This window comes from Mus caroli, unplaced genomic scaffold (assembly GCF_978045245.1).
Source record: "Mus caroli unplaced genomic scaffold, Mus_caroli_1 scaffold_18, whole genome shotgun sequence".
In the NCBI taxonomy this organism is placed as follows: Eukaryota; Metazoa; Chordata; class Mammalia; order Rodentia; family Muridae; genus Mus; species Mus caroli.
Genome location: NW_028227273.1, coordinates 26,544,973 through 26,568,428, shown reverse-complemented (window position 1 = coordinate 26,568,428; position 23,456 = coordinate 26,544,973). Strand labels below are relative to the sequence as shown.

General features: G+C 40.4%; 1 protein-coding gene across 1 annotated transcript in view; it reads left to right on the top strand.

The window, feature by feature from the left end:
- L3mbtl4 (L3MBTL histone methyl-lysine binding protein 4) overlaps nt 1-23,456 on the top strand; it is a 366,608-nt gene that overhangs the window by 79,751 nt on the left and 263,401 nt on the right. Inside the window, exon 4 of the mRNA XM_085833147.1 lies at nt 21,871-21,962. Within this exon, the coding sequence (XP_085689273.1) occupies nt 21,871-21,962 (92 nt within the window). The remainder of the gene's footprint in view (nt 1-21,870; nt 21,963-23,456) is intronic.

Genomic DNA, 23,456 nt, shown 5'->3' with positions numbered 1-23,456 from the left:
GGAATAGCATTGTCATCATGTTTCTTTAGCACCTGGTGCAGGGTTTTAGCCACTAGGCTTAACAGCTGTTGTGTTTAATGTGTTAAAACAGTATTACAATCAAGTGTGGCCTAAGGTCTTTCTCCTACTGTCTGTGGGAAACCACTGGTCACAAGATTATGGGATCACTAGCTGTTTTGAATGTAATCTCCAGGAATTTTTTGAAACTGTTTTAGCATTTATTAATTTTTTTGAAATAGTCCTAATTAAGTATTCTCTTTTGCCCCTACGTAGTAAGCTGAAGTGGATGTCCTAGTAGATTTCAAATTTACCTTCACCAAGAGTGATGAGTGTCTCACAAGGTTAGCAAGCTGATGGGCCTGGGTTCTATAAGAAAACAGGCTGAGCAAGACATTGCCAGCAAGCCTCTAAGCAGCACCCCTCCATGGCCTCTGCATCAGCTCCTGTCTCTAGGTTTCTGGCCACCTTCCTTCAGTGATGGACTATGATATGAAAATAGAAGTCAAAGAAACCCTCTCCTTTCTACCTTGCTTTTGGGCCACGGTTTTTCATCACAGTGATAGTAACCCTGAGACAAACACTGTTTCCAGGACCTTCCAAATATGCACCTATGTCCTCATGAAGGATGCTTCCCTGCTTCATCCAACTCTTCCTTGTGTTAGAACTGACACTCATCCTTGCTTTTGTCTGCTTCTTTACCTTCAGTTTTTTTTTTCCCCCCTTTGGCTTCAAGTGTCTATTCAGAGTTAGATAAACACTTATTTTTTGGTGTACTTTCTATTGGTGTGACCAAAACAATAAAGAGGAAGAAAGACTGATTTGGCTTATATTTTCAGGCCACCAGCCATTATTGGAGGAAACCAGGATAGAACCTTGAAGCAGAAATCATGCTTGATCCCCTGCCTCCTGGGTCATGTTTGGCTAGTATTCTTTTTTTAAAAGATTTATTTATTTAATATATGTAAGTACACTGTAGCTGTCTTCAGACACTTCAGAAGAAGGCATCAGCTCTTGTTACGGATGGTTGTGAGCCACCATGTGGTTGCTGGGGATTTGAACTCAGGACCTTCGGAAAAAGCCATCAGTGCTCTTAACCACTAGGCCATCTCTCTAGCCCTTGGCTAGCATTCTTAAAAACCCTTGGTCTTCCCGCATCAGTTTACAATCAAGGACTGCACCCTACAGATGTGCCCTCAGGCCAATCATCTGGGCAATTCCTTGATCTGGGCTTTGTCCTCATAATTGTGTCAAGTTGACAATCGAAGCTTACCAGGATACACTATTTCTGCCACTGAAATGTGTGGTCTTCATACATTTCCTGTGGAGAAGTACTTTAAAAAGTATAATTACTTTTTATTTATAATAAATTTATATTTATAATATCTATATAAAATCATATTCATATAATTTATTAAAATAAATATATTAACAAACTGAGAAATTGATGTTTAATAATTAACAAATTAAGAGTGAAAGTGAAAATTATTATATTTACATAGATATAGATATAATTATTTTTAAAGTCTAATTCTCTGCTTCTTGAAGAATATCAACACCACTGTTCATTCCTCCTTTCCCTCTGGTTTTTTCTCTCATTCCTTTCCTCACTGTTTGCTTCTCCTCAGAACCCTCAGAACCTAAGCATCCTAAACACATTTCCAGATATCTATTCTGGGTCCCTTTCATGCTTTACTCTTTATAAATTCTGAGAATCAACTGTTCTTTAACTCTGTGTACATTGGTAGTGACTAAATGCTAATTTCACACCTGGAACTTTTATGTTTAATGTCTCCTGGATACTCCATCCCAAATGGCCTTCCTTTAGAGCTCTTTAAATTTCATGGTTTAAAAATTTAGCATCTCTGAAAACGTATTCTGCTTATTCTCTAAGCCTGGTCCTCTAGTTTTTGTCTTGCTTAGCTGCAAGCATCATCTCTTTGTTTAAAATAATCCTCTAGTTTCACTCTCTATATAGGCTAAGGACAGGAATTCTTAGCACCGGATTTTAATTATATTCTTCCCCTTACCCAGAAAGAAAATCACTCAAGGCTGCACAATAATGGGCTGAATGATAAAAATAGATATTGAGACCATGAAGATTCATGGAGACTGAAGAGAGGAGTTCTGACTAGAGAGTGTGGATACTGCCCCTGTGCTGGGGCATCACAGCAGGAATATGGCACCTCTGCTGTTCTCCTGCACAAGCCACCTGTGGGTGTGTGATGACAAATTGCTGGCCTCATCTCTAGCATTTCTGGTTCAAGAGAAAACCACATTCTCACTGTTGCTATAGGTATTTTTCAGGTGATGCTGATGTTGTTGGTTCCAAAGTTGGGAATCTTATTCCTAAAAGGTTCAGACACATCACCTGTGAAAACACTGAGAATCGCCATCCTAATCCATTCTTTTCCTCCTTCATAGGTTCTTCATGCTATGATAGAACAATGGTTTCTCAAACTTTAGCATGCATCTGTTTGTTGAAATGCATGACTGATCACAGCACACAGAGTTTCTGATTCATCCTCCTAGAGTATAGTCTCCAAATTTGCATTTACAACAGTATTAAGGATCTAATTAACCTTTAAAACAACATGAATTCCAAGACTTCTGCTCTCTGCTCACCTCAGAAGACCTTCTTTGTTCTCCTTTTGACTGGGGACATTTGTTAACAGTTCTCAGCCATGTGATTATGGAACACAATGGATTCACCATCTCAAATTGGGATGTTTCAAACTCTAAAATGAATTTATGGATTGATACTACTAGTTATTGATTATTATTATTATTATTATTATTATTATCATTATTTTGGTGGTGGTGGTAGTATGTGTGTGTATGGTGTGGTGTGTAGTATATACATCTGTACGGGTCAGATAACAATTGTCTGACATCAGTTCTCTCCTGATACCTTATAGGAATCAAGGATTGAACTCAAGTTCTCAGGCCTGCAGGCCAGTGCCTCTACATAAGATGCCACCATACCAGTTTTCACCAATCTCTTTCTTGATTTTATTCCTGTTCCATCTAAGTCCCCTTCTTCAATGGTCTGGACTTAAATAAAATCCTGGGCTTTAGTTCTTCCCTTTGTTTTGGTTGTTACTGTCAGTTGCTTTCTGGCTCCCCTGCTTGCAGGACCAGGGCCCCTCTGTCTTTCTCTCTGCTATTCTCCTGGCTTGTCATTTTATATTCACTGCCTTCCCTTTATAAGCATCCAGCTGTCTGCAAACTTTGCCATCTGCTCCCACTTCCAGCATGCCAGAGCTGCTGGAAGAGTCCCTGGGTGCACTTGGCCCCTTTGTAGTAATTAGTTCAATGAGTGGCTGTCTCAGTCTTGGTTGAACGTCCCCAGCTTTCCCTTCCTCTTCCTTCTGATGGCACAGTAGCCTTCGTTCTTTGATGGATGATTTTCTGAGCGGAAGGTCGGAGCTGTTTGCTGTCAATCCTTTTCAGGTTCCTCACTTGCATGCTGAATTCTTTATTTTCATTCCCTCACTGTTTTTGAATCCCAGAGTGTGTTAGTTAGCTATCCTTTGCAGTTATGATATGTTTGAGACAAGCAGCAGAGAAGGTGTAAATGTCTGTTTTGTGGTTTCAGAGGTCCATGGTCACTTTGAATCAATGTGTAGGTAAACACCTTGACAGCAGGAACATGTGGTAAAAGAGGCTGCTGCTTTATAGTGGCCAGGAAGCAGATAGGGATGGGGAGAGGAAGTGAGGGGGGGGGAAGGGGCACAAACTCATACAAGAAGGAGGCAATGGTTCTAATGCCCTCATTTGAAATTCTATTTGATATTTTATGTATAATAATTTTGGTTATTTTCATCCCCATTACTATCTCTCAATGAAACCCTTCTCTGTTGTTTTTTTCTTAAAACTATGTCTTTTTAAATGGCCCACTGAGTTTAATTAGGGCTGCATGGGCATTGCAGGGTGTTACTTATTGGAGATAATGAGACAGGGGGCAGGAACACATGCAAAGGACAGGATAAACAGAGTAGGGAAAGAGTCTTTCCATTCATGAGCTTTGAGAATCCAAGAGAGGGAGATAGGAGGCTCTTAGATGAGAGTCTAGACAGAAGGCTTTAAGAGCATGGGTAGACATTCCCTGTTACAGTTCATGTCTTGAGAATCTTCTTCTCTCAACACAGAGACTCATGTGTTTAAGACTAGGCTTTCAATTTTCTATCCCAAGTCCCTCAGAGACCAGTCCACGCAGAAGAACTCTTGGGCCACAGAAGCAACAGAGCTTCCTGGACAGGGTCCCTTCAGGCCTTCATCCTCAGCCAGGAGTCAGAGGCTGATCCTCAGACATCTGTGCACCTTCCCTGCCAGGGGAGAGTTGACCTGCAGGGAGGGCTTTGACTCCTGGGACTCAGGAAAGAGTTGGACTCCCAGGAGTGCTGACAGAGGCTAACAGAATCACAGGAGGAACAAGCTCCAATCAGAGACAGCTAGAACATTAACACCAGAGATTATCAGATGGCAAAAGGCAAACATAAGAATCTTACTAACAGAAACCAAGACCACTCAGCATCATCAGAACCCATTACGCCCACCACAGCGAGTCCTGGATACCCCAACACACCAGAAAAGCAAGTTTCGGATTTAAAATCATATCTAATGATGCTAGCAGAGGATTTTAAGAAGGACATTAATAACTCACTTAAAGAAATACAGCAGAACACAGCTAAACGTCCTTAAAGAGGAAACACAAAAATCCATTAAAGAATTCCAGGAAAACACAAACAAACTGGTAATGGAATTGAAGAAAACCAAGCAATATCTAAAAATGGAAGTAGAAACAATAAAGAAAACCCAAAGGGAAACAACTCTGGAGATAGAAATCCTAGGAAAGAAATCCGGAGCCATAGATATGAGTATCACCAACAGAATACAAGAGATGGAAGAGAGAATCTCAGGTGCAGAAGATTCTATAGAAAACATTAACACAACAATCAAAGAAAAGGCAAAATGCAAAAAGATCCTAACTCAAAACATCCAGGAAATCCAGGACACAATGAGAAGACCAAACCTAAGGATAATAGGTATAGATGAGAATTAAGATTTTCAACTTAAAGGGCCAGTAAATATCTTCAACAAAATTATAGAAGAAAACTTCCCTAACCTAAAAAAAGAGATGCCCATGAACATACAAGAAGCCAATAGAATTCCAAATAGACTGGACCAGAAAAGAAATTTTCCCTACACATAATAATCAGAACAACAAATTCACTAAATAAAGATAAAAAAAATCTTTAAAAAATATTAAAAGCATTAAGGGGAAAAGGTCAAGTAACATATAAAGGCAAACCTAATAGAATTATACCAGACTTCTCACCAGAGACTATGAAAGCCAGAAGATCCTGAGCAGATGTTATACAGACCCTCAGACAACACAAATGCCAGCCCAGGCTACTATACCCAGTAAAACTCTCACTTATCATAGATGAAGAAAACAAAGTATTCCATGACAAAACCAAATTCACACAATATTTTTCCATTAATCAAGCCCTTCAAAGAATAATAAAGGGAAAACTCCAACACAAAGAGGAGAAGTATGCCCTAGAAAAAAATGAGAAAGTAATTCTTCAAAAAACAAGAACAGAATCCCACCTCTAACAACAAAAATAACAGGAAGCAAAAATTACTTTTCCTTAATATTTCTTAATATCAATGGACCCAATTCCCCAATAAGAATATCTCTTAATATCAATGGACTCAATGAATGGCTGTCTCAGTCTTGGTTGAATGTCCCCAGCTTTCCCTTCCTCTTCCTTCTGATGGCACAATAGCCTTCATTCTTTGATGGATGATTTTTTTGAGCTGAAGGTCAAGGCTGTTAGCTGTCAATCCTTTTCAGGTTCCTCACTTGCATGCTGAATTCTTTATTTTCATTTCCTTACTGTTTTTGAATCCCAGAGTGTGTTAGTTAGCTATCCTTTGCAGTTATGATATGTTTGAGACAAGCAGCATAGAAGGCATAAATGGTTTCAGAGGTCCGTGAAGAGGACACATAGCATGAAGAACCTACGAAGTAGGAAAAGAATGGATTAGGATGGAGATTATCAGTGTTTTCACAGGTGATGTGTCTGAACCTTTAAAGAATAAGATTCCCAACTGTGGAACCAACAACATTATTTATTCCCCAATAAAAAGACATAGATTAACATACTGACTAAGTAAACAGGTCCCAACATTTTGCTTCACACAGGAAAGCCGCCTCAGGGACAAGGACAGACACTACTTCAGAATTAAAGGCTGGAAAACTATTTTCCAAGCAAATGGTCTAAGAAACAAGCTTGAGTAGCCATTCTAATATAGAATAAAATCAACTTCTAACCCAAAGTTATCAAAAAAGACAAGGAGGGGCACTTCATACTCATTAAAGGTAAAATCTACCAAGATGAACTCTCAATTCTGAGAAGTTATGCTCCAAATGCAAGGGCATCCACATTCATTAAAGAAACTTTAGTAAAGCTCAAAGCACACATTGCACTCCACACAATAATAGTGGGAGACTTCAAAGTCCCACTCTCATCAATGGACAGATCCTGGAAACAGAAACTAAACAGAGACACAGTGAAACTAACAGAACTTATGAACCAAATGGGTTTAACAGATATCTACAGAACATTTTATCCTAAAACAGCACCTCATTGTACTCTCTCCAAAATTGACCATATAATTGATCACTCAACAAATACACAAATACTGAAATTATCCCATGCATCCTATCACATCACCATGGACTAAGGCTGATCTTCAATAACAACATAAATAATAGAAAGCCAACATTTACATGGAAGCTGAACAACACTGTACTCAATGATAATTGGTCAAGGAAGAAATAAAGAAATTAAAGACTTTTTAGAGTTTAATTAAAATGAAGCCACAACATACCCAAACTTGTGGGACACAATGAAAGCAGTCCTCAGAGGAAAACTCATAGCTCTGAGTGCCTCCAAAAAGAAACTAGAGCAAGCATTCACTAGCAGCTTGACAGCACACCTAAAAGGTCTAGAACAAAAGGAAGCAAATTCACCCAAGAGGAGTAGAAGGCAGAAAATAATCAAACTCAGGGCTGAAATCAACCAAGTGGAGCAAAAAGAACTATACAAAGAATAAACCAAACAAGGAGCTGTATTTTGTTTGTTTGTTTGTTTGTTTGTTTTAGAAAATCAACAAGCTAGATAAACCCTTAGCCAGCCTAACTAGAGGGCACAGGGTCAGATTCCTAATTAACAAAATCAGAAATGAAAAGGGACACATAACAAGAGAACTGGAGGTAATCTAAAATATCATCAGATCCTACTACAAAAGGCTGTACTCAACAAAATTGGAAAAGCTACATGAAATGGATAATTTTCTAGACAGATATCAGGTATCAAAGTTAAATTAGGATTCCGTTAATGATCTAAACACTCCCATATCCCCTAAAGAAATAGAAGCAGTCATTAATAGTCTCCTGACCAAAAAACCCAGGACCAGGTGGGTTTAGTGCAGAGTTCTATCAGACCTTCAAAGAAGACCTAATTCCAATTCTCCTCAAACTATTCCACAAAATAGAAACAGAAGGTACTTTACCCAATTCATTCTATGAAGCCACAATTACTCTGATATCTAAAACCCACAAAGACCCAACAAAGAATGAGAACTTCAGACCAATTTCCCTTATGAATATCGATGCAAAAATACTCAATAAAATTCTTGCAAACCGAATCCAAGAACACATTAAAGCAATCATCCATCATGATCAAGTAGGCTTCATCCTAGAGAAGCAGGGATGGTTTAATATACAGAAAACCATCAATGTAATCCACTATATAAACAAACTCAAAGACAAAAACCACATGATCATGTTATTAAATGCTGAGAAAGCATTTGACAAAGTCTAACACCACTTCATGATAAAAGTCTTGAAAAGATCAGGAATTCAAGGCCCATACCTAAACATAAGGAAAGTAATATACACCAAACCAGTAGCCAACATCAAACTAAATGGAGAGAAACTTGAAGCAATCCCACTAAAATCAGGGACTAGACAAGGCTGCCCACTTTCTCCCTACCTATTCAATATAGTACTTGAAATCCTAGTCAGAACAATTAGACAACAAAAGGGGATCAAGGAGATACAAATTGGAAAGAAAGAAATCAAAATATCAGTATTTGCAGATGATATGATATTATACATAAGTGACCCTAAAAATTCCACCAGAAAACTCCTAAACCTGATAAACAACTTCTGTGCAGTAGCTGGATATAAAATTAACTCAAACAAACCAGTGGCCTTTCTCTGCACAAAGGATAAACAGGCTGAGAAAGAAATTAAAGAAACAACACACTTCAGAATAGTCACAAATAATATAAAATACCTTGATGTGACTCTGTCTTAGGAAATGAAAGATCTATATGACAAGTACTTCAAGTTTCTGAAGAAAGAAATTGAAGATGATCTCAGAAGATGGCAAGATCTCTGATGTTCATGGATTGGTAGGATTAATATAGTAAAAATCGCTATCTTGCTGAAAGCAATCTACAGATTCAATGCAATCCCCATCAAAATTCCAACTCAATTCTTCAGAGTTAGAAAGGGTAATTTGCAAATTCATCTGGAATAACAAAAAACCTAGGATAGCAAAAACTATTCTCCATGATAAAAGAACCTCTGGTAGAATCACTATTTCTGACCTCAAGCTGTACTACAGAGCAATTGTGATTAAAAAAAATCCCACACAAAACACACACACAAAAAAAAAACCAAACCTGTATGGTACTGGTACAGCGACAGACAGTTATATCAATGGAATAGATATGAAGACCCAGAAATGAATCCACACACCTATGGTCTCTTGATCTTTGACAAAGAAGCTAAAACCATCCAGTGGAAACAGCATCTTCAACAAATGTTTCTGGGTCAACTGGGTGTTAGCATGTAGAAGAATCCAAATTGATCCATTCTTATCTCCTTATACAAAGCTTCAGTCTAAGTGGATCAAGGAACTCCACATAAAACCAGAGACACTGAAATTAATAGAGGAGAAAGTGGGGAAGAACTTCGAAGATATGGGCACAGAGGAAAGCTTCCTGAACAGAACAACAATAGCTTGTGCTGTAAGATCAAGAATCGACAAATGGGACCTCATAAAATTGCAAAGCTCATGTAAGGCAAAGAACACTGTCAATAAGACAAAAAGGTCACCAACAGATTGGGAAATGAACTTAACCAATCTTAAATCCAATAGGGGACTAATATCCAATATATATAAAGAACTCAAGAAATTGGATTCCAGAAAACCAAATAAACCTATTAAAAAATGGGGTATAGAGCTAAACAAAGAATTCCCAAGTGAGGAATACCGAATGGCTGAGAAGCACCTGAAAAAATGTTCAACATCTTTAATCATCAGGGAAATGCAAATCACAACAACCCTGAGATTCCACCTCACACCAGTCAGAATGGCTAAGATCAAAAATTCAGGTGACAGCAGACGCTGGCGAGGATGTGGAGAAAGAGGAACACTCCTCCATTGCTGGTGCGATTGCTAGCTGGTACAACCTCTCTGGAAATCAGTTTGGCAGTTCCTCAGAAAATTGGACATAGTAATACTGGAAGATGCAGCAATACCTCTCCTGGGCATATACTCAGAATATGTTCCAACTTGTAATAAGGACACATGCTCCACTATGTTCATAGCAGCCTTATTTATAATAGCCAGAAGCTGGATATGTCCCTCAACAGAATGGATACAGAAAATGTGGTACATTTACACAATGGAGTACTACTCAGCAGTTAAAAGCAATGAATTTATGAAATTCTTAGGCAAATAGATGGATCTGGAGGATATTATCCTGAGTGAGGTAACCCAAACACAAAAGAACACACATGAAATGCACTCACTGATAAGTGGATATTAGTCCAGAAACTTAGAATACCCAAGATACAATTTGCAAACCACATGAAACTCAAGAAGGAATACCAAACTGTGGATACTTCGTTCCTCCTTAGAATGGGGAAACAAAATACCCATGGAAGGAGTTACAAAGTTCAGAGCTGAGATGGAAGGAAGGACCATCCAGAGACTGCCACACCTGGGGATCCATCCTATAAACAACCACCAAACCCAGACACTATTGCATATGCCAACAAGATTTTCCTGACAGGACCCTGATATAGCTATCTCTTGTGAGGCTATGCCAGTGCCTGGCAAATACAGAAGTGGATGCTCACAGTCATCTGTTGTATGGAACACAGGGCCCCCACTGAAGGAGCTGGAGAAAGCACCCAAGGAGCTGAAGGTGTCTGCAACCGTATAGGAAGAACAATAATATGAACTAACCAGTACCCCCAGAGCTTGTGTGTCTAGCTGCATATGTAGCAGAGGATGGCCTTGTCAGCCTTCAATGGGAGGATAGGCCCTTGGTCTTACAAAGATTATATGCCCCAGTACAGGGGAATGCCAGGGCCAAGAAGCAGGAGTTGGCCAGCAGGATGGGGGGAGGGTTTAGGTGACTTTAGGAGAGGAAACTAGGAAAGAGGATAGCATTTGAAATATAAATGAAGAAAATATCTAATAAAAAAAAGGTCTTGGCTCTCAGCTGATGTCACTGTTGAGAGGAGGTGGAGCCTTTAGTAGGTGAAGATTAGTAGAGTATGAGCTCATTAGCACTATAGACATGTCACAGCCAGAAGACATCACTTCAGAGCACTTCTCATCCTCAGACTCTTACATCCTTTTAGACCTATAGGTCAAGATGTTCCCTGAGCTCTGAACTCAAGATTAACTTATTCTCAGCACTTTGGCCAGTTAGGGGACTCTGCATTAACCAGTGCTCCTTACAGATAAGCTTCATTGAGGAAGGCTGAGAGCATTCCTAACCTAGGGTATAAACATGCATATTTAGAAGGCATTTTGACAATATGACCACTTGGCTAAGCAATGGTAGTAGAACACATCCTATCTTAGTCAATGTTCTATTATTGGGAAGAAATGTTACTGCCATAGCAACTCCTTTTTTCCCATTTACTTAATCATTTATTTACTCAGTTTACATCCTGATTGCAGTCCCTCCCTCCTCCCAGCCCCTCAAATGGCTACTCCACACAAGTCCTCTCCTTCACTTCTGAGAAGGGGGAGGTCCCTCTTGGGTACCAACCCACTCTGACACCGCAAATCATGCAGGACTAGGCATATCCTCTACCACCGAGACCAGATAAGACAGCCCACTTAGGGGAACAGAATCCATAACAGGTAACAGAATAAAAAACAACCCCACTCCAGTTGTTGGGAGACCCTCATGAAGACCAAGCTGTACATCTGCTACATATGTTCAGGGGCCTCGGTACAGCCCACGTTTTACTCTTTGGTTGGTAATTCAGGCTCCGGAAGCCTCCAATGGACACCAATATTCTTTTTGTGGAGTCCCTATCCCCTCTGGGTCCCTCTGTCCTTCCCCCAACTCTTCTATAAGACACCAGGAGACTCAGGGTCTAATGTTTGACTGTGAGTCTCTGGATCTGTTTCAGCCAGCTGCTAGGTAGAGTCTCTCAGAAGACAGTTTTGCTAGACTTCTCTCTGAATGCATAGTAGAGTACTATTAACAGTGTCAAAAATTGGTTCTTGCCTATGGGATGGGTCTCGGTTTGGCCAGTCATTGGTTGGCCATTGCCTCACTCTATGTTCTGTCTTTGTCTATGTACTTCTTGTAGGCAGGACACATTTTGGGTCAAAGGTTTTGTGGGTGAGTTGGTGTCCTTATCCCTCCAGTAGGAGTTCTGTCTGGCTGCAGGAGGTGGCATGGCAACTCATAAAATAAAGCATTTAATTTAGACTATAATCAAAGGTTTAGCTTATCATCATATCATCATGGTGTGAAGCATGGGGCCACACAGGCATACAAAGGGCTACAGAGGTAGCTGAGAGCTCTGCATCTGGATAAGCTAGAGACAGGAAGAGAAGAGAGACCCTAGGCCTTGATTGAGCACTTGGAACACCCAAAGCCAACCCTCAGTGACATACTTCCTCTCACAAGGCCACAGTAACTCCAACAAAGGTATACTTCCTAATGCCACTCCTTAAGTATTCAAATATATGATTTAATTTGATTTATTTATTTATTCAAATTAATTCAAGCACCATACTACCCAAGGTGTTTAATATCATGGTCTCTTGACCAGGTAGGTATACAGTACCAGGAATGAGGTTCCTCTGTGGAATGGACCTCAAATCACACTCTGTGTTACCCTCACGGCATCCTGCCAGTATCGCTGCAAGGGGCACATCTTGCTTAGCCAATCTTTGTTGTGACTCAAAGGTTCATGGCTGTTGGGATTTCTGGTGGCCTTTCTCTGCCTGCAGCTTGTATAGGACATCCTGGCACTATGGCAGTTCTTCACTTGGGAGTCCCAAGAGAGCTCAGTTCCAGCTTGATTTCTGTAGGCGCAGCATCTGAAGTCTGGGTTGTGTTCAACAATAGTGTCTTAATATCTAGTTGTTGAGCAAAAGCAGGGTGTGCTGGTGTCCAGACATCGGCAGCAGTGTGTTGGATATAGGCATAGCTGCAGTTTTGATCAGGAAGAACATTGTGGCAATAACCAAGTGGATCCTAGGGGAGAGAAAGCAGCTGGTGGAACAATAATATATTCCTATCCCCTTAGTTCCCATAACTGTGATCAGCCACTCATTCCAGTATTGCTTCTAAGCAGCCAGAAGTCCTATTATTCCCTTTGAAGGCATGACCCCTAATGTCTTCTTAATTTCTTTCTACTGTTTTGTACATACTAAAAGTACTACCTCCTCCCAACAGGGCTTGCAACCAAGTCTTCAACACATAGGCCTCTGGGGGACATTCAAGGTCTGAACCATGAGAGGATGCTTCAACCTGTGCTCTTTAAACTCCTGGGGCCCCTAGTCTCTTGTCTGAGAGCATCATTTCCCCCTCTTGGGTTCCTCCAGCTGTTGAACCTAAAGGTTTTTTTTGTTCTGTTGACTGTTCTTTGCCCTCCTGCATTCCTGACATCTGTCTCTTCCTCTGCACTTGCAAATCTCTCAGATCTGAGTGGCTCTTGCTGGTTCACTGGCATGTCGTTTCCACCGTTGCCCGTTCAGGTTAATTTCTAAGCTGGCTGCTCCTATGGCCCATCTTCCATACAGTCTTGGTGATGCCAGAGCTTTATGTGAAGAATGTTGCTTTGTCTTGTGCCCAAGGTGCAAACCTATAGATACTGTTACTAAAGGGAAGAGATAGGGGTCACAGCCAATGCAGCCAGAGAATTCCAAGGCCATGTGCAGAGGTCACAGAGGGCAGGATGAGGGTGAGGAGACACCAAGTCTGAGCTAGGCAGTGGCATGGAGGCTGATGGCCAAGGAGAAACAGATCTAAGTAGTAAAATAACCAGGTTAGAACCCAAGGCAAGAAGGACAAATTCACGGTCAGTATGAGAAAAAGCTGGTGCTGTGGATAGATGTCCTCAGTGGTACTCATATGCCCTTCTGCTACAAATATATAGCATACTTGCCCAGTCCAACCATGTCTTTCCTAAAGGAAAACACAGAGAAACAGTTTCACCTCCAGAAGAATTCCTTCCAAGACAAGACATCCTGTCAGTCACCAGAAAATACTTAGTATGGCCATTTAATCTATTTTGTCATCTGATGGCTGCTGCAACATATGACTGTTACAGCCTCTTTGCTTCCTATAGTCACAGCACAGCATGCAGAAATATTCCAAGCTAGCCATGGTCTCACAGTGCTGCTTTGGTGAGTTCTGTGGCTACAACCATCTTTCCTTCTTGACATTTTTCTTGGATTCTCTTATGCCTTTCTCTTCTATGTTGTGCTTTCAATTTCTTCCCCTTGCTTGTATCAGTGTGTTAGGAAAGCCAGTAAACCTAAAGAGGTGTGTGTGTATAAAACAAACCCAAGTTTCGTAACTGGTTCAGAGTGAACCTGTTATCTTTGTGAGCTTTCATGAAAGAAGTCGCTGTGGGTTTGCTGGTCTATGGATTTGGCTGAGGTCAACTACAGCCAACACTGGAGCCTTGCAGATGAAGTTGAACGTTTCTCACATGCCCCAGAATGACTCTGCTCATTTTCACAAAAGAGAAACATCCCATCTCTATTATTTTAAAGCAACAGCCATCCACTGTTTTGTAAGAGAATGACTTCACCATGGTAGCCTGCTAACCTTACCGTACATCACCAAATAAGCCAAGCAGCCAAGGTATATCTGTAGACCACTCAGAAATGCCTGGAATTCTCTGGTACATGAGAGCAAGGAGGCAGGTAGATACCTCCCCCTCCATGTTCCCTTCCCCTGAGTCCTGCTTTCCTGGCAGCCATCACTCCTGCCATCAACACCCAACCAGTTCTCATGGTGTTGGTGACTTTTCCTGCACCTAGAGGTTCAGTTGTGAGCAACAGTGTTGGAACTTAGAGCATCCAAGTGACTCTCACAAACAGCACACTGAAACATATATATGTTGCAGGGTACAATCTTCAGTATATACCACTTTGCCCCTGGGATGTGGGACGTTGGTCCCTGGAGCTGTGTGTAATCATCTGAATAAATATAAGGAAGAACTCACTTTCCACTGGCCAGATCCTGGCAGTTCTACTGCTCTCACCACCTTAGTGCACAGTCTGTATTTCATTGTTTTATGCTGTTATTCCTGTGCAAGCATGCATACATCTAATCAAATATACATAAGAGGTATGCTCAACTGTGCTTAATGAATTTGTACAAAATAATAATTATGTTCTTGTCATAACCAAACCTGTTTTGATTTCTGTTTGGATATTTCGACTTTACCCATTTTGTGTTATTGTGAAGGCTGCATTTATTTCTTTTTAATTTCTGAGAATAAAATATTGTGTGAGGGTTGAACAGATCAACAAATATTAACATCTTTTTGGTTATAAATATTTATAAACCAGACTTTCAAAACTTTAAATTAAATTCACTATGCCACTGCCAATGAGTGAGTGTATTAACATGAGGGCAAACTTAATTTTATAGTGCTGTTAAGCTAAAATGCTAATGACAGAGTGTGCATCTTTGTGACGCCTTATCTTGTCTGCATATAGTGAAGTGATACAATCCTGTATAGTGTGTGTGTGCTGAGGCTAGGAACAGTTTATGTCAAAACCTCTCCAGCTGCATGGCTTCTCTGAACAGCGGAATCTCATAACTACAGACTTGAGTTACCGATCTAATACTCAGTATGAAAGCTGGGAGTACAATGCTGCAAATTTGTAGTTCCTGCTACTCAGTGGGCAGAGGCAAGAAGAGCTCTTAAGCCCAGTGACAGAGACCAGCTCTAGTTTTTTCTTGAAGGTAGCCATGGGGAAAGGGCATTGGTGGGGACAAGACTTGGCCTTAGGAGAGGTTAAGATCGCTTTCTTTAATAGCATTTACTTGTATTGATCCTAAATTACTCTGATGCCTATGGGCAAATTAACACTTGTTGCTTAACAGCAGGGGATTAAGTAAAGGATTAATTACTAGGACTTCTTTCTTTCTGCCTAGAAGCCTCACCTTTTGCTTCCCAGGCTAGAGCTAGGTTTGGAGCAATAAACTTTTTATTGAAGCAGAAGAAGAGAGTCACACTGGCAGAAGGAAAAACATTTACACAAGCAACTAGGCATAAACATACATACGTTCATGTGTACATTCGTGGACATACACTAGTATACCTGCATACATCCCTGTTGGGCTCAGCCACTTATCTCATATTTCATACATACATACACAACCTGCACACTTACATATGCACATGGATCAAAAGACCAAGTGCCAGTGCAGAAAGAACTCACTCATTCTGGATGAGAAATAAGCTCCAAGCTTTATTGCACAGAGAAAGAAAGACCATCTACCCTTTCATTGCTAAATGAGTTAAACCCAAGTCTGTAAGAAAAAAGTTTTGTCCTCTTCAGTAAGACTAAGCCTACCTTGCTAATGAAAAAAGACCTGCCCCCTTCCATGGTACAGAAAAGCCTGCCTGCTCATTCTGCTCTCTCTGCAGCTTCTTCTTTTTCTCTCTTCATTTTTATCTCGTGCTCTGTTATATTTTGCTGTGTCCTGCTGACTCTCGACCGTCTGCCTTAGTTTCCAATTTTCTTTCTGTGTTCTGCCCTCTCCTGCTGCCACCTAATATCATCCTTCCTAGAGTTTTGTACATTTTTTAGGAGAATAGATCACATGGCTTTTCCAAGGATCCCCCCCCTTTTTTTTTTTTTTTTTACAAAAGTTCACTAAAAGTTCAAACATATATTCTAATCATAAATTGACTAAGCAGTTTATAATAAAGATGTTTACATGTGTTTACATTAAGACTAGTTATCTAGTTAGACATCCATTATCTGTCACTAACTCCACAGGTTCATTGAGAGTCTAAAACCATAATTTTTGTGTATAAATTGACATTAAAGTTTTGTATAGATAAACTCAGTCAATATTTTATTTTCTGTCCTTGCACCTATAATAAAGTGTTCATTCCCTTTTATGACCTTTGGTTAATTATTTCTCAGCCTAATGAATGTGTTCAGAGTTTCAAATGCCCATTTTCTATCTCAGAAGCAATTAACTCATGACACATGAAGACTGGCAGAGTTCTAATTGTAGTTTTTGTTATCAGAGAGGGCTTTAATAGCAGTCCTATCATAAAGGGCTTAATAGTTACTAGTATAATTTTAGGAATTCTTATAGAATTAAGAATTAAGAAATCATCTGTTTATCTGTATGGCATTATCTGTATGTACAAGACAGTATATCTTCATTGATCTACAGAAAATCTGACTAATAGGGTAGACTCATGCCTAGGGATTATATATCAGTTTAATTTAGTAGTAACAGGAAAGGCATACCAATAGCAGGAATCAAATCCTGAAAATGTCCTCCCTTCAGCCTTGTCTACAAGGGTTTACTTACCGCAATCCACAGTCCATGATGAAACCATCTCAGGAAGACTACCTGCTAATCTTCAGCCTTTCCTAGATGGCTCCTAACAGCCCAAGCATGCAAAGGCAGCCTCAGCAGCATGCCAGAGTCTGACACCCATCCTTCCACTTCCTCTCTTTCTCCTTCCTTCCTTCCTTCCTTCCTTCCTTCCTTCCTTCCTTCCTTCCTTCCTTCCTTCCTTCCTGCTTGTCTCCCTCCCTCCCTCTTTTTCCTTTCTCTGTTTGTATGTATATCTCTCCATCTCTGTCTCTTTCACTCTGACACACAGTATTAATAGAAATGTACACATGCTCACACATATACACACACATATTATATTCTGTGCTCCAACCACATAGTTCAGTACCTGGCATATGCTAAGTATTTATTAAGTGACAAATAGTATACAATCAAAGATATTTTTTACATCACACAATTTTACCAGAAGAGTAATAGATAGGACAGTTCACGATATCCCAGGAGTGAAGTGAAAAGAAATGAACTTTAGGATTCGCAAATCTATATGTATGTCTAACGTTATACACAATGTTCTATAATGTTCTATAAAGTACATGTGGTACCTAAAGACTGCTTCAGAGACTTGCGTAATCTAAACTAAGGCAGTGTGTAGTAATTAGCTCCTTCTCTCTGAGATGGTTAAGAGAAATGAGTTGGTCAAGCACAGTTCCTTCAATTCAAATCTTCTGTTTTTGTGCTTGGTTGGTTCTCTCTCCCTCCCCCTCCCCACCTCTTCCCCTCCACCCTCCCCCTTCTGCTCTCCCTCTCCCCTCCCTCTCCCCGTCCCTCTCCCCCTCCCTCCCCCTCCCCGTCCCTCTCCCCCTCCCCCTCCCCCTCTCCCCCTCTGCCCTCCCCTCTCCTCCCTCCCTCCCCAGAGTTTTATGTAGCTCAGGCTGACCTGGAACTTGCTCTGCAGCTCGGGTTGTCCTTGGATTCACCTGCTTCTCTTGCTCCCATTTCCCAAGTATGAGGATTGCAGACAGGCTTGCGCCACCCTGCCAAGCTCTTTGATTTGCCCAAAGTGATATTATGTCTGCCTTTGCCTTTAAGTCATTAGGCAAGGATTCATGGTCAGTCAGGATAGGAGCTAGCACTATGGTAAAGAGCAAAGTCAAAGACACACTGTGTTTTTTTAAAGTTGGTGTTCTAGTTCAAAGTATATGAGCTCAGCTGGTGCATCTCTGTAATTCTGCACTGCAAAGACAGAGGCTGGAGGATCTGAATTCTAGATCTGTCTGGGCTATACACTGAAGCCCTACCTGTCTCGAACAATTAAAAAATAAGCACACTGTTTAGCTTCAACTAAGTAAGTCTTGAGGGGTCTAGCGAAACCACATGAGAGACAGAGAAGGACCAGGAGCCTTCTGGAGCTGGTGGTGGGAGGGAGCCTGTCCACAGGCTGTGGTGCTGGTGAGCCAACCTACATCCCATTTCCTTGTAGGCACCATATGCCTGAGCCATCTTCTTGCTCTGCTAAAATATTTAATTCATTGGAAGTTTCTTTTGTCTAATATTATGTATTCTTTTTATGATGATTGTTAAAAAGGTTCTCTGCTTACTTATGTAATCATAACAGGAAGTCTTAGATATGATTTACTTTGGGCAAAATGATAATGTACGACAATCGGAAATATGATTAAATTGAGAAATTACACAGAGTCTTTTTAAGAACCCAGCTGTTGTAGAAAATGAGATATCTATATTTGTTTTCATGTCAGCTCTGCTGTACTTTTTTTTTTTTTCTTTTTTGGAAAGCACATCATTGTAACGCCGTAAAATGCTTTTGTGAAAACAGGGGAGTTGAATAATCTTCCTGGAATGTCATCAGGCTTTGTCACATCTCTTTCTCCGCGAAGCAAATGGAAACATCTCATGTTGTGAGATACTGAAGCAGCTGAAGCAGCACTTTTAGCAGCATAATGGGCCAAGAAGCTGCAGGCTCCTAGGCTCCTGTTAGCATGGCTGGGTCTGCCAGAAGAACTAGACAGACCCACCAGTCACAAATCTGTTAAGGCTTATGTGATGATAACACTGCTATCTCATACTCGAGCAGTGTTTCTTAGCGAGTCACTAATGCTATGAACAAGATAAGTGGATGGATGTTTGTGTCCATGCTTCTTTGTGTACATATTGTATGCATAAAGTTGTCCAACTTAACCCTTTGTTGTCAATGATCGACACAAGCATTGAAGGGAGATGATGTGTATTATGTATTTCTCTTCTACTGGACACAGGGTCACACTTTAGACATTGCTCCTCTTAGTAGAGTAAGAGGCTTCCATGTAAATATTAAATGTCTATGTGAATCATCCCAGCACAGCAGGAGGTTGCTGTTGGTTGTCCCACCGAGTTGTCTTAGTGTCCCGGGAGATTTCAGATGTCACTGTCTGTTATTGCCAAGTGGATGCGGTTCTAGCATTTTACCATCTGCACCTTCTCCTGGAACATTTGCTTAACACACAGGCTCAGCTCTTTTATATCTGAATCTTCAAGTCTCCCTCTCCCCCTCCCTCTGCCTCTCCCCCCTCCTGCTCCCTCTCCTTCTCCATCCCTACCTCTCTCTCTCTCTCTCTCTCTCTCTCTCTCTCTCTCTCTCTCTCTCTCTCTCTCTCTCTCTCTCTCTCTCTCTCTTTCTCTCTCTCAGTAATAATCATTGTAGAGTATTTTGCCTGTAGATAATGTAATAGCTAATGGATACTTACATGAATTGTACTACTGTCCATAAACAACTGCTGCTGATATGCTGCTGTCTCTCCGATTTCTTTCCTGTGTGCCTATGCTTGTATTTGTTGGCATACATATGTGTGTAGTACCTAGCACACAGATAGTGTTTTATAAATATGTGATTAGATGAATAATACACACATACATACATGCATATACACATATGTACCTTATATGTTTCTGTTTCTATTTTATTTTTAACCTATTTTATTTTGTAACTGTCAATCACATTTATTTTTTAGGGTACAAATATATGTGTGTGTATGTGTGTGTGCATATATGTGTGTATGTGTGTGTATGTGTGTGTATGTGTGTATGTGTGCACATGCAAGCTCATGTGAGTGCATGTGCATGTGGATTCATCTGTGTCTGGAGAGGGGCAGAGGTCATGGTTAGCTGTCTTTACCTTTTCTTTTAGATAGATCCTCACTGAACCTAGAAACCACAAGTTTGCCTAGAGATCCCAACAAGCTTTAGGGGTCTGACTGCCTCTGCCTCCCAGGCACTGGGACCACAGAGGCTTTTAAGGGCATGACAGGAGACAAACCCAGGCCTGCATGCTTGCAAGGCAAGCAGTTTACAACTGAGCATCTCCTGGGCTGAAATGAGGTATTTAGATATGTGTTTGGTTTTTTTGTTTGTGTGTGTATCTGTGTGTGTATGTATATATCTATATCTATCTATCTATCTATCTATCTATCTATCTATCTATCTATAATCTATATATCTATATATATATTTTTTTTTGAGACAGGGTTTCTCTGTGTAGCCCTGGCTGTCCTGGAACTCACTCTGTAGACCAGGCTGGCCTCAAACTCAGAAATCTGCCTGCCTCTGCCTCCCGAGTGCTGGGATTAAAGGCATGCATTTGTATGGAGGAAAGATTAAGTGAAGATAATTAACTGTGTGTATGTGTGTGTGTGTTATCAGCTTTGATGTATACAAAGTATTAATTGCAGTCAGCATGTTATTTGATTAGTCTGTAGACCTTATTCCTTCTATGTAACTGAAACCGTGCCCTTTGACAGGTATCTCTCCTCTCTCCATCTACTGATCTCCATCTCTGCTTACCATCTTTATGCTCTCTGGTTCTGAGTTTGATTCTTTTTATACTCCACAGATAAATAGGATCATAGCATATTTGGTTTGTCAAGTTTACCTTATTTCATATCTCAAATAGCAAAAATATAGACACAAAAGAAACTATATAACACTTGTTCTTTTTAAGTTTCTTAATGATATATTAAATTATCAAAGCATTTCAATAAATAGATACAGTATTTAATGACTTCTGAGTCTCTATATGTGTGTGTGTGTTTGCATGTGTTACATATGGATATGTTACATATGTGTGTTTGGTACATATATGTGTTACATATATATGTGTTATGTGTGTGAGTGCACATGTGTTACATATGTACGTATTACATGTGTGTTTGTTATGTGTGTATTACATATATGTGTGTTATGTGTATATGTGTGTGTTACGTATGGATGTATTAGATGTGTGTTATATGTGTGTTTGTTACATGTGTTACACATATGTTTGTATGTGTGTTACATATATATGTGTGTTATGTGTGTGAGTGCACATGTGTTACATATATATGTATGACATGTGTGCTTGTTACATGTGTATTACATATATGTGTGTCATATATGGATGTGTTAGATGTGTGTTGTGTGTGTTTTGTGTGTAAGTGTGCATGCATGTGTTACATATGTATGTATTACATGTGTGTTTGTTACATGTGTATTACATATATGTGTGTTATGTGCATATGTGTGTGTTACGTATGGATGTATTAGATGTGTGTTATATGTGTTTGTTACATGTGTTACACATATGTTTGTATGTGTGTTACATATGTTTGTATTACGTGTGTTATATGTGTTACAGATATATGTGTTATTTGTGTTACATACGTGTATTATATGTATGTGTTTGTGTATGTTATGTATGGATTTGTTACATACATATGTGTTATGTGTGTGTTTGTTACACATGTGTGTGTATGTGTGTGTGTATGTGTGTGTGTGTGTGATAGGGGAAGGTTACTTCATTTATAGGAATTGAGAGGCAATATCCCCAGTAGATGTAGCTATTCTGATCTGCAGTTTAAGCAGCCTGCTTTTAAATTTTATTTCATCAAGAACTGCTTCAAGGAAAGTGTTTCTTTTGTTCTCTTCTAGAATCTTCTGTGACTACAGCGGAAACCTGGTCCTGGGAGCAGTACCTGAGAGAAGGGAATGCTGTAGCCGCACCAGTAGAACTGTTTTCCAAGGTCAGCCTTAAATCTTTCCAAGGGGTTTTCAGCTGGAAATTTAATTGAAACGAAGTCATTTGCCCTAATAGTTTACCAACTAGTAAATTTACCAGCGTGGCTAGAACATGACCCATCAAAGCTAATCTGAAATGTTAGGGTTTCAGAGTGTACACCAGAGCTGGGTTTGCAGCCTGGAACTGCTACTTACTATCTCTGTGACCTTGGGCAAGTCATTTAACCTTTCTGTGCCACAGTTTCCTCACCTGTAAGGTAGTAGGAAAGATACCCACCTCCCTCCATCCTTGGATTCTTGAAGAACTAGATAAGTTGAACACATAAAGTACATAGAAGGTGATCTGCACATAATTATCACTTTCTTAAGTATCAGTCTTCAAATCTTCACTTTTCTTATCGAGTCTCAATTGTTTATGTCCATTTAAGGGTTATGTTGCACAAGTCTATTTTCTTTTTTTTTATTAATCATTTTATTCATTTACATTTCTAATGACATCTCCTTCCCAGTTACCACTCCACAACTCTCCCATACCATCCCCCCTCTTCTCCCTCCTGTTTGACTCTATGAGGGTGCTCCCCCACCCACTCACCCACTTCCTCCTCACCACTTTAGCATCCTCCTATGCTGGGACCTCAAGCCTCCACAGGACTAAGGACCTCCCCTCCCATTGATGCCAGATAAGGCCATCATTTGCTACATATGTAGCTGGAGCCATGGATCCCTCCATGTGAACCCTCTGGTTGGTGGTTTAGACCTTGGGAGTTCTGGGGGGTCCAGTTAGTTAAAATTGTTCTTTCTATGGGATTGCAATCATTGTCAGGTCTATTTTGAATGATGAGAGACAGTAGTAGATGAAGGGAATGTTAGAAAAGGTAGTGGAAGCCCAGGTTCACACCATTTCTACCAGGACAGACTTGATTGATTGAGAGCTTTGGCACCAGAGCTCTTGTGGTTGTGTACAGGGAGTCTCTGTACTCAAAATTTACATCATTGTGTTGTATTTCAACCTGCTGTGAGAGGTGAACCTTGTGCGTGCTCTACTTCCCATGGCATCGACTCTGATGCTTCCAGAAGCTGTTGCTGGTGAGAGGACCAGTATTTATAATTGTGGATGTAGAAATGGGTGGGGAGAAAAGGACCTTAAAGAGGAACAAAAAGAGTAACCTGGGTTCATACAGGAGTCTAGCATAACTGTCTTCTGGGAGGCTACACCCAGCAGCTGACTGAAACACATGCAGAGACATATATCCATAGTGCGTACCATATAGGTAGAACTCAGGAAGTCAGGTGAAAGGGACTCCATAGGAAGACCAACAGAGTCAACCCTTGAGGTCTCCCAGAGACTGAACCACCATCAAAGCATACATGGACTGGACTTATGCCTCTTGTGCATATATAGCAGATGTGTAGCTTGGTCTTCATAGGGGTCCTCCAACAACTAGAGCAGGGACTGTCTCTGACTCTGTTGCCTGCCTGTGGATTCTCTTCCCCTAACT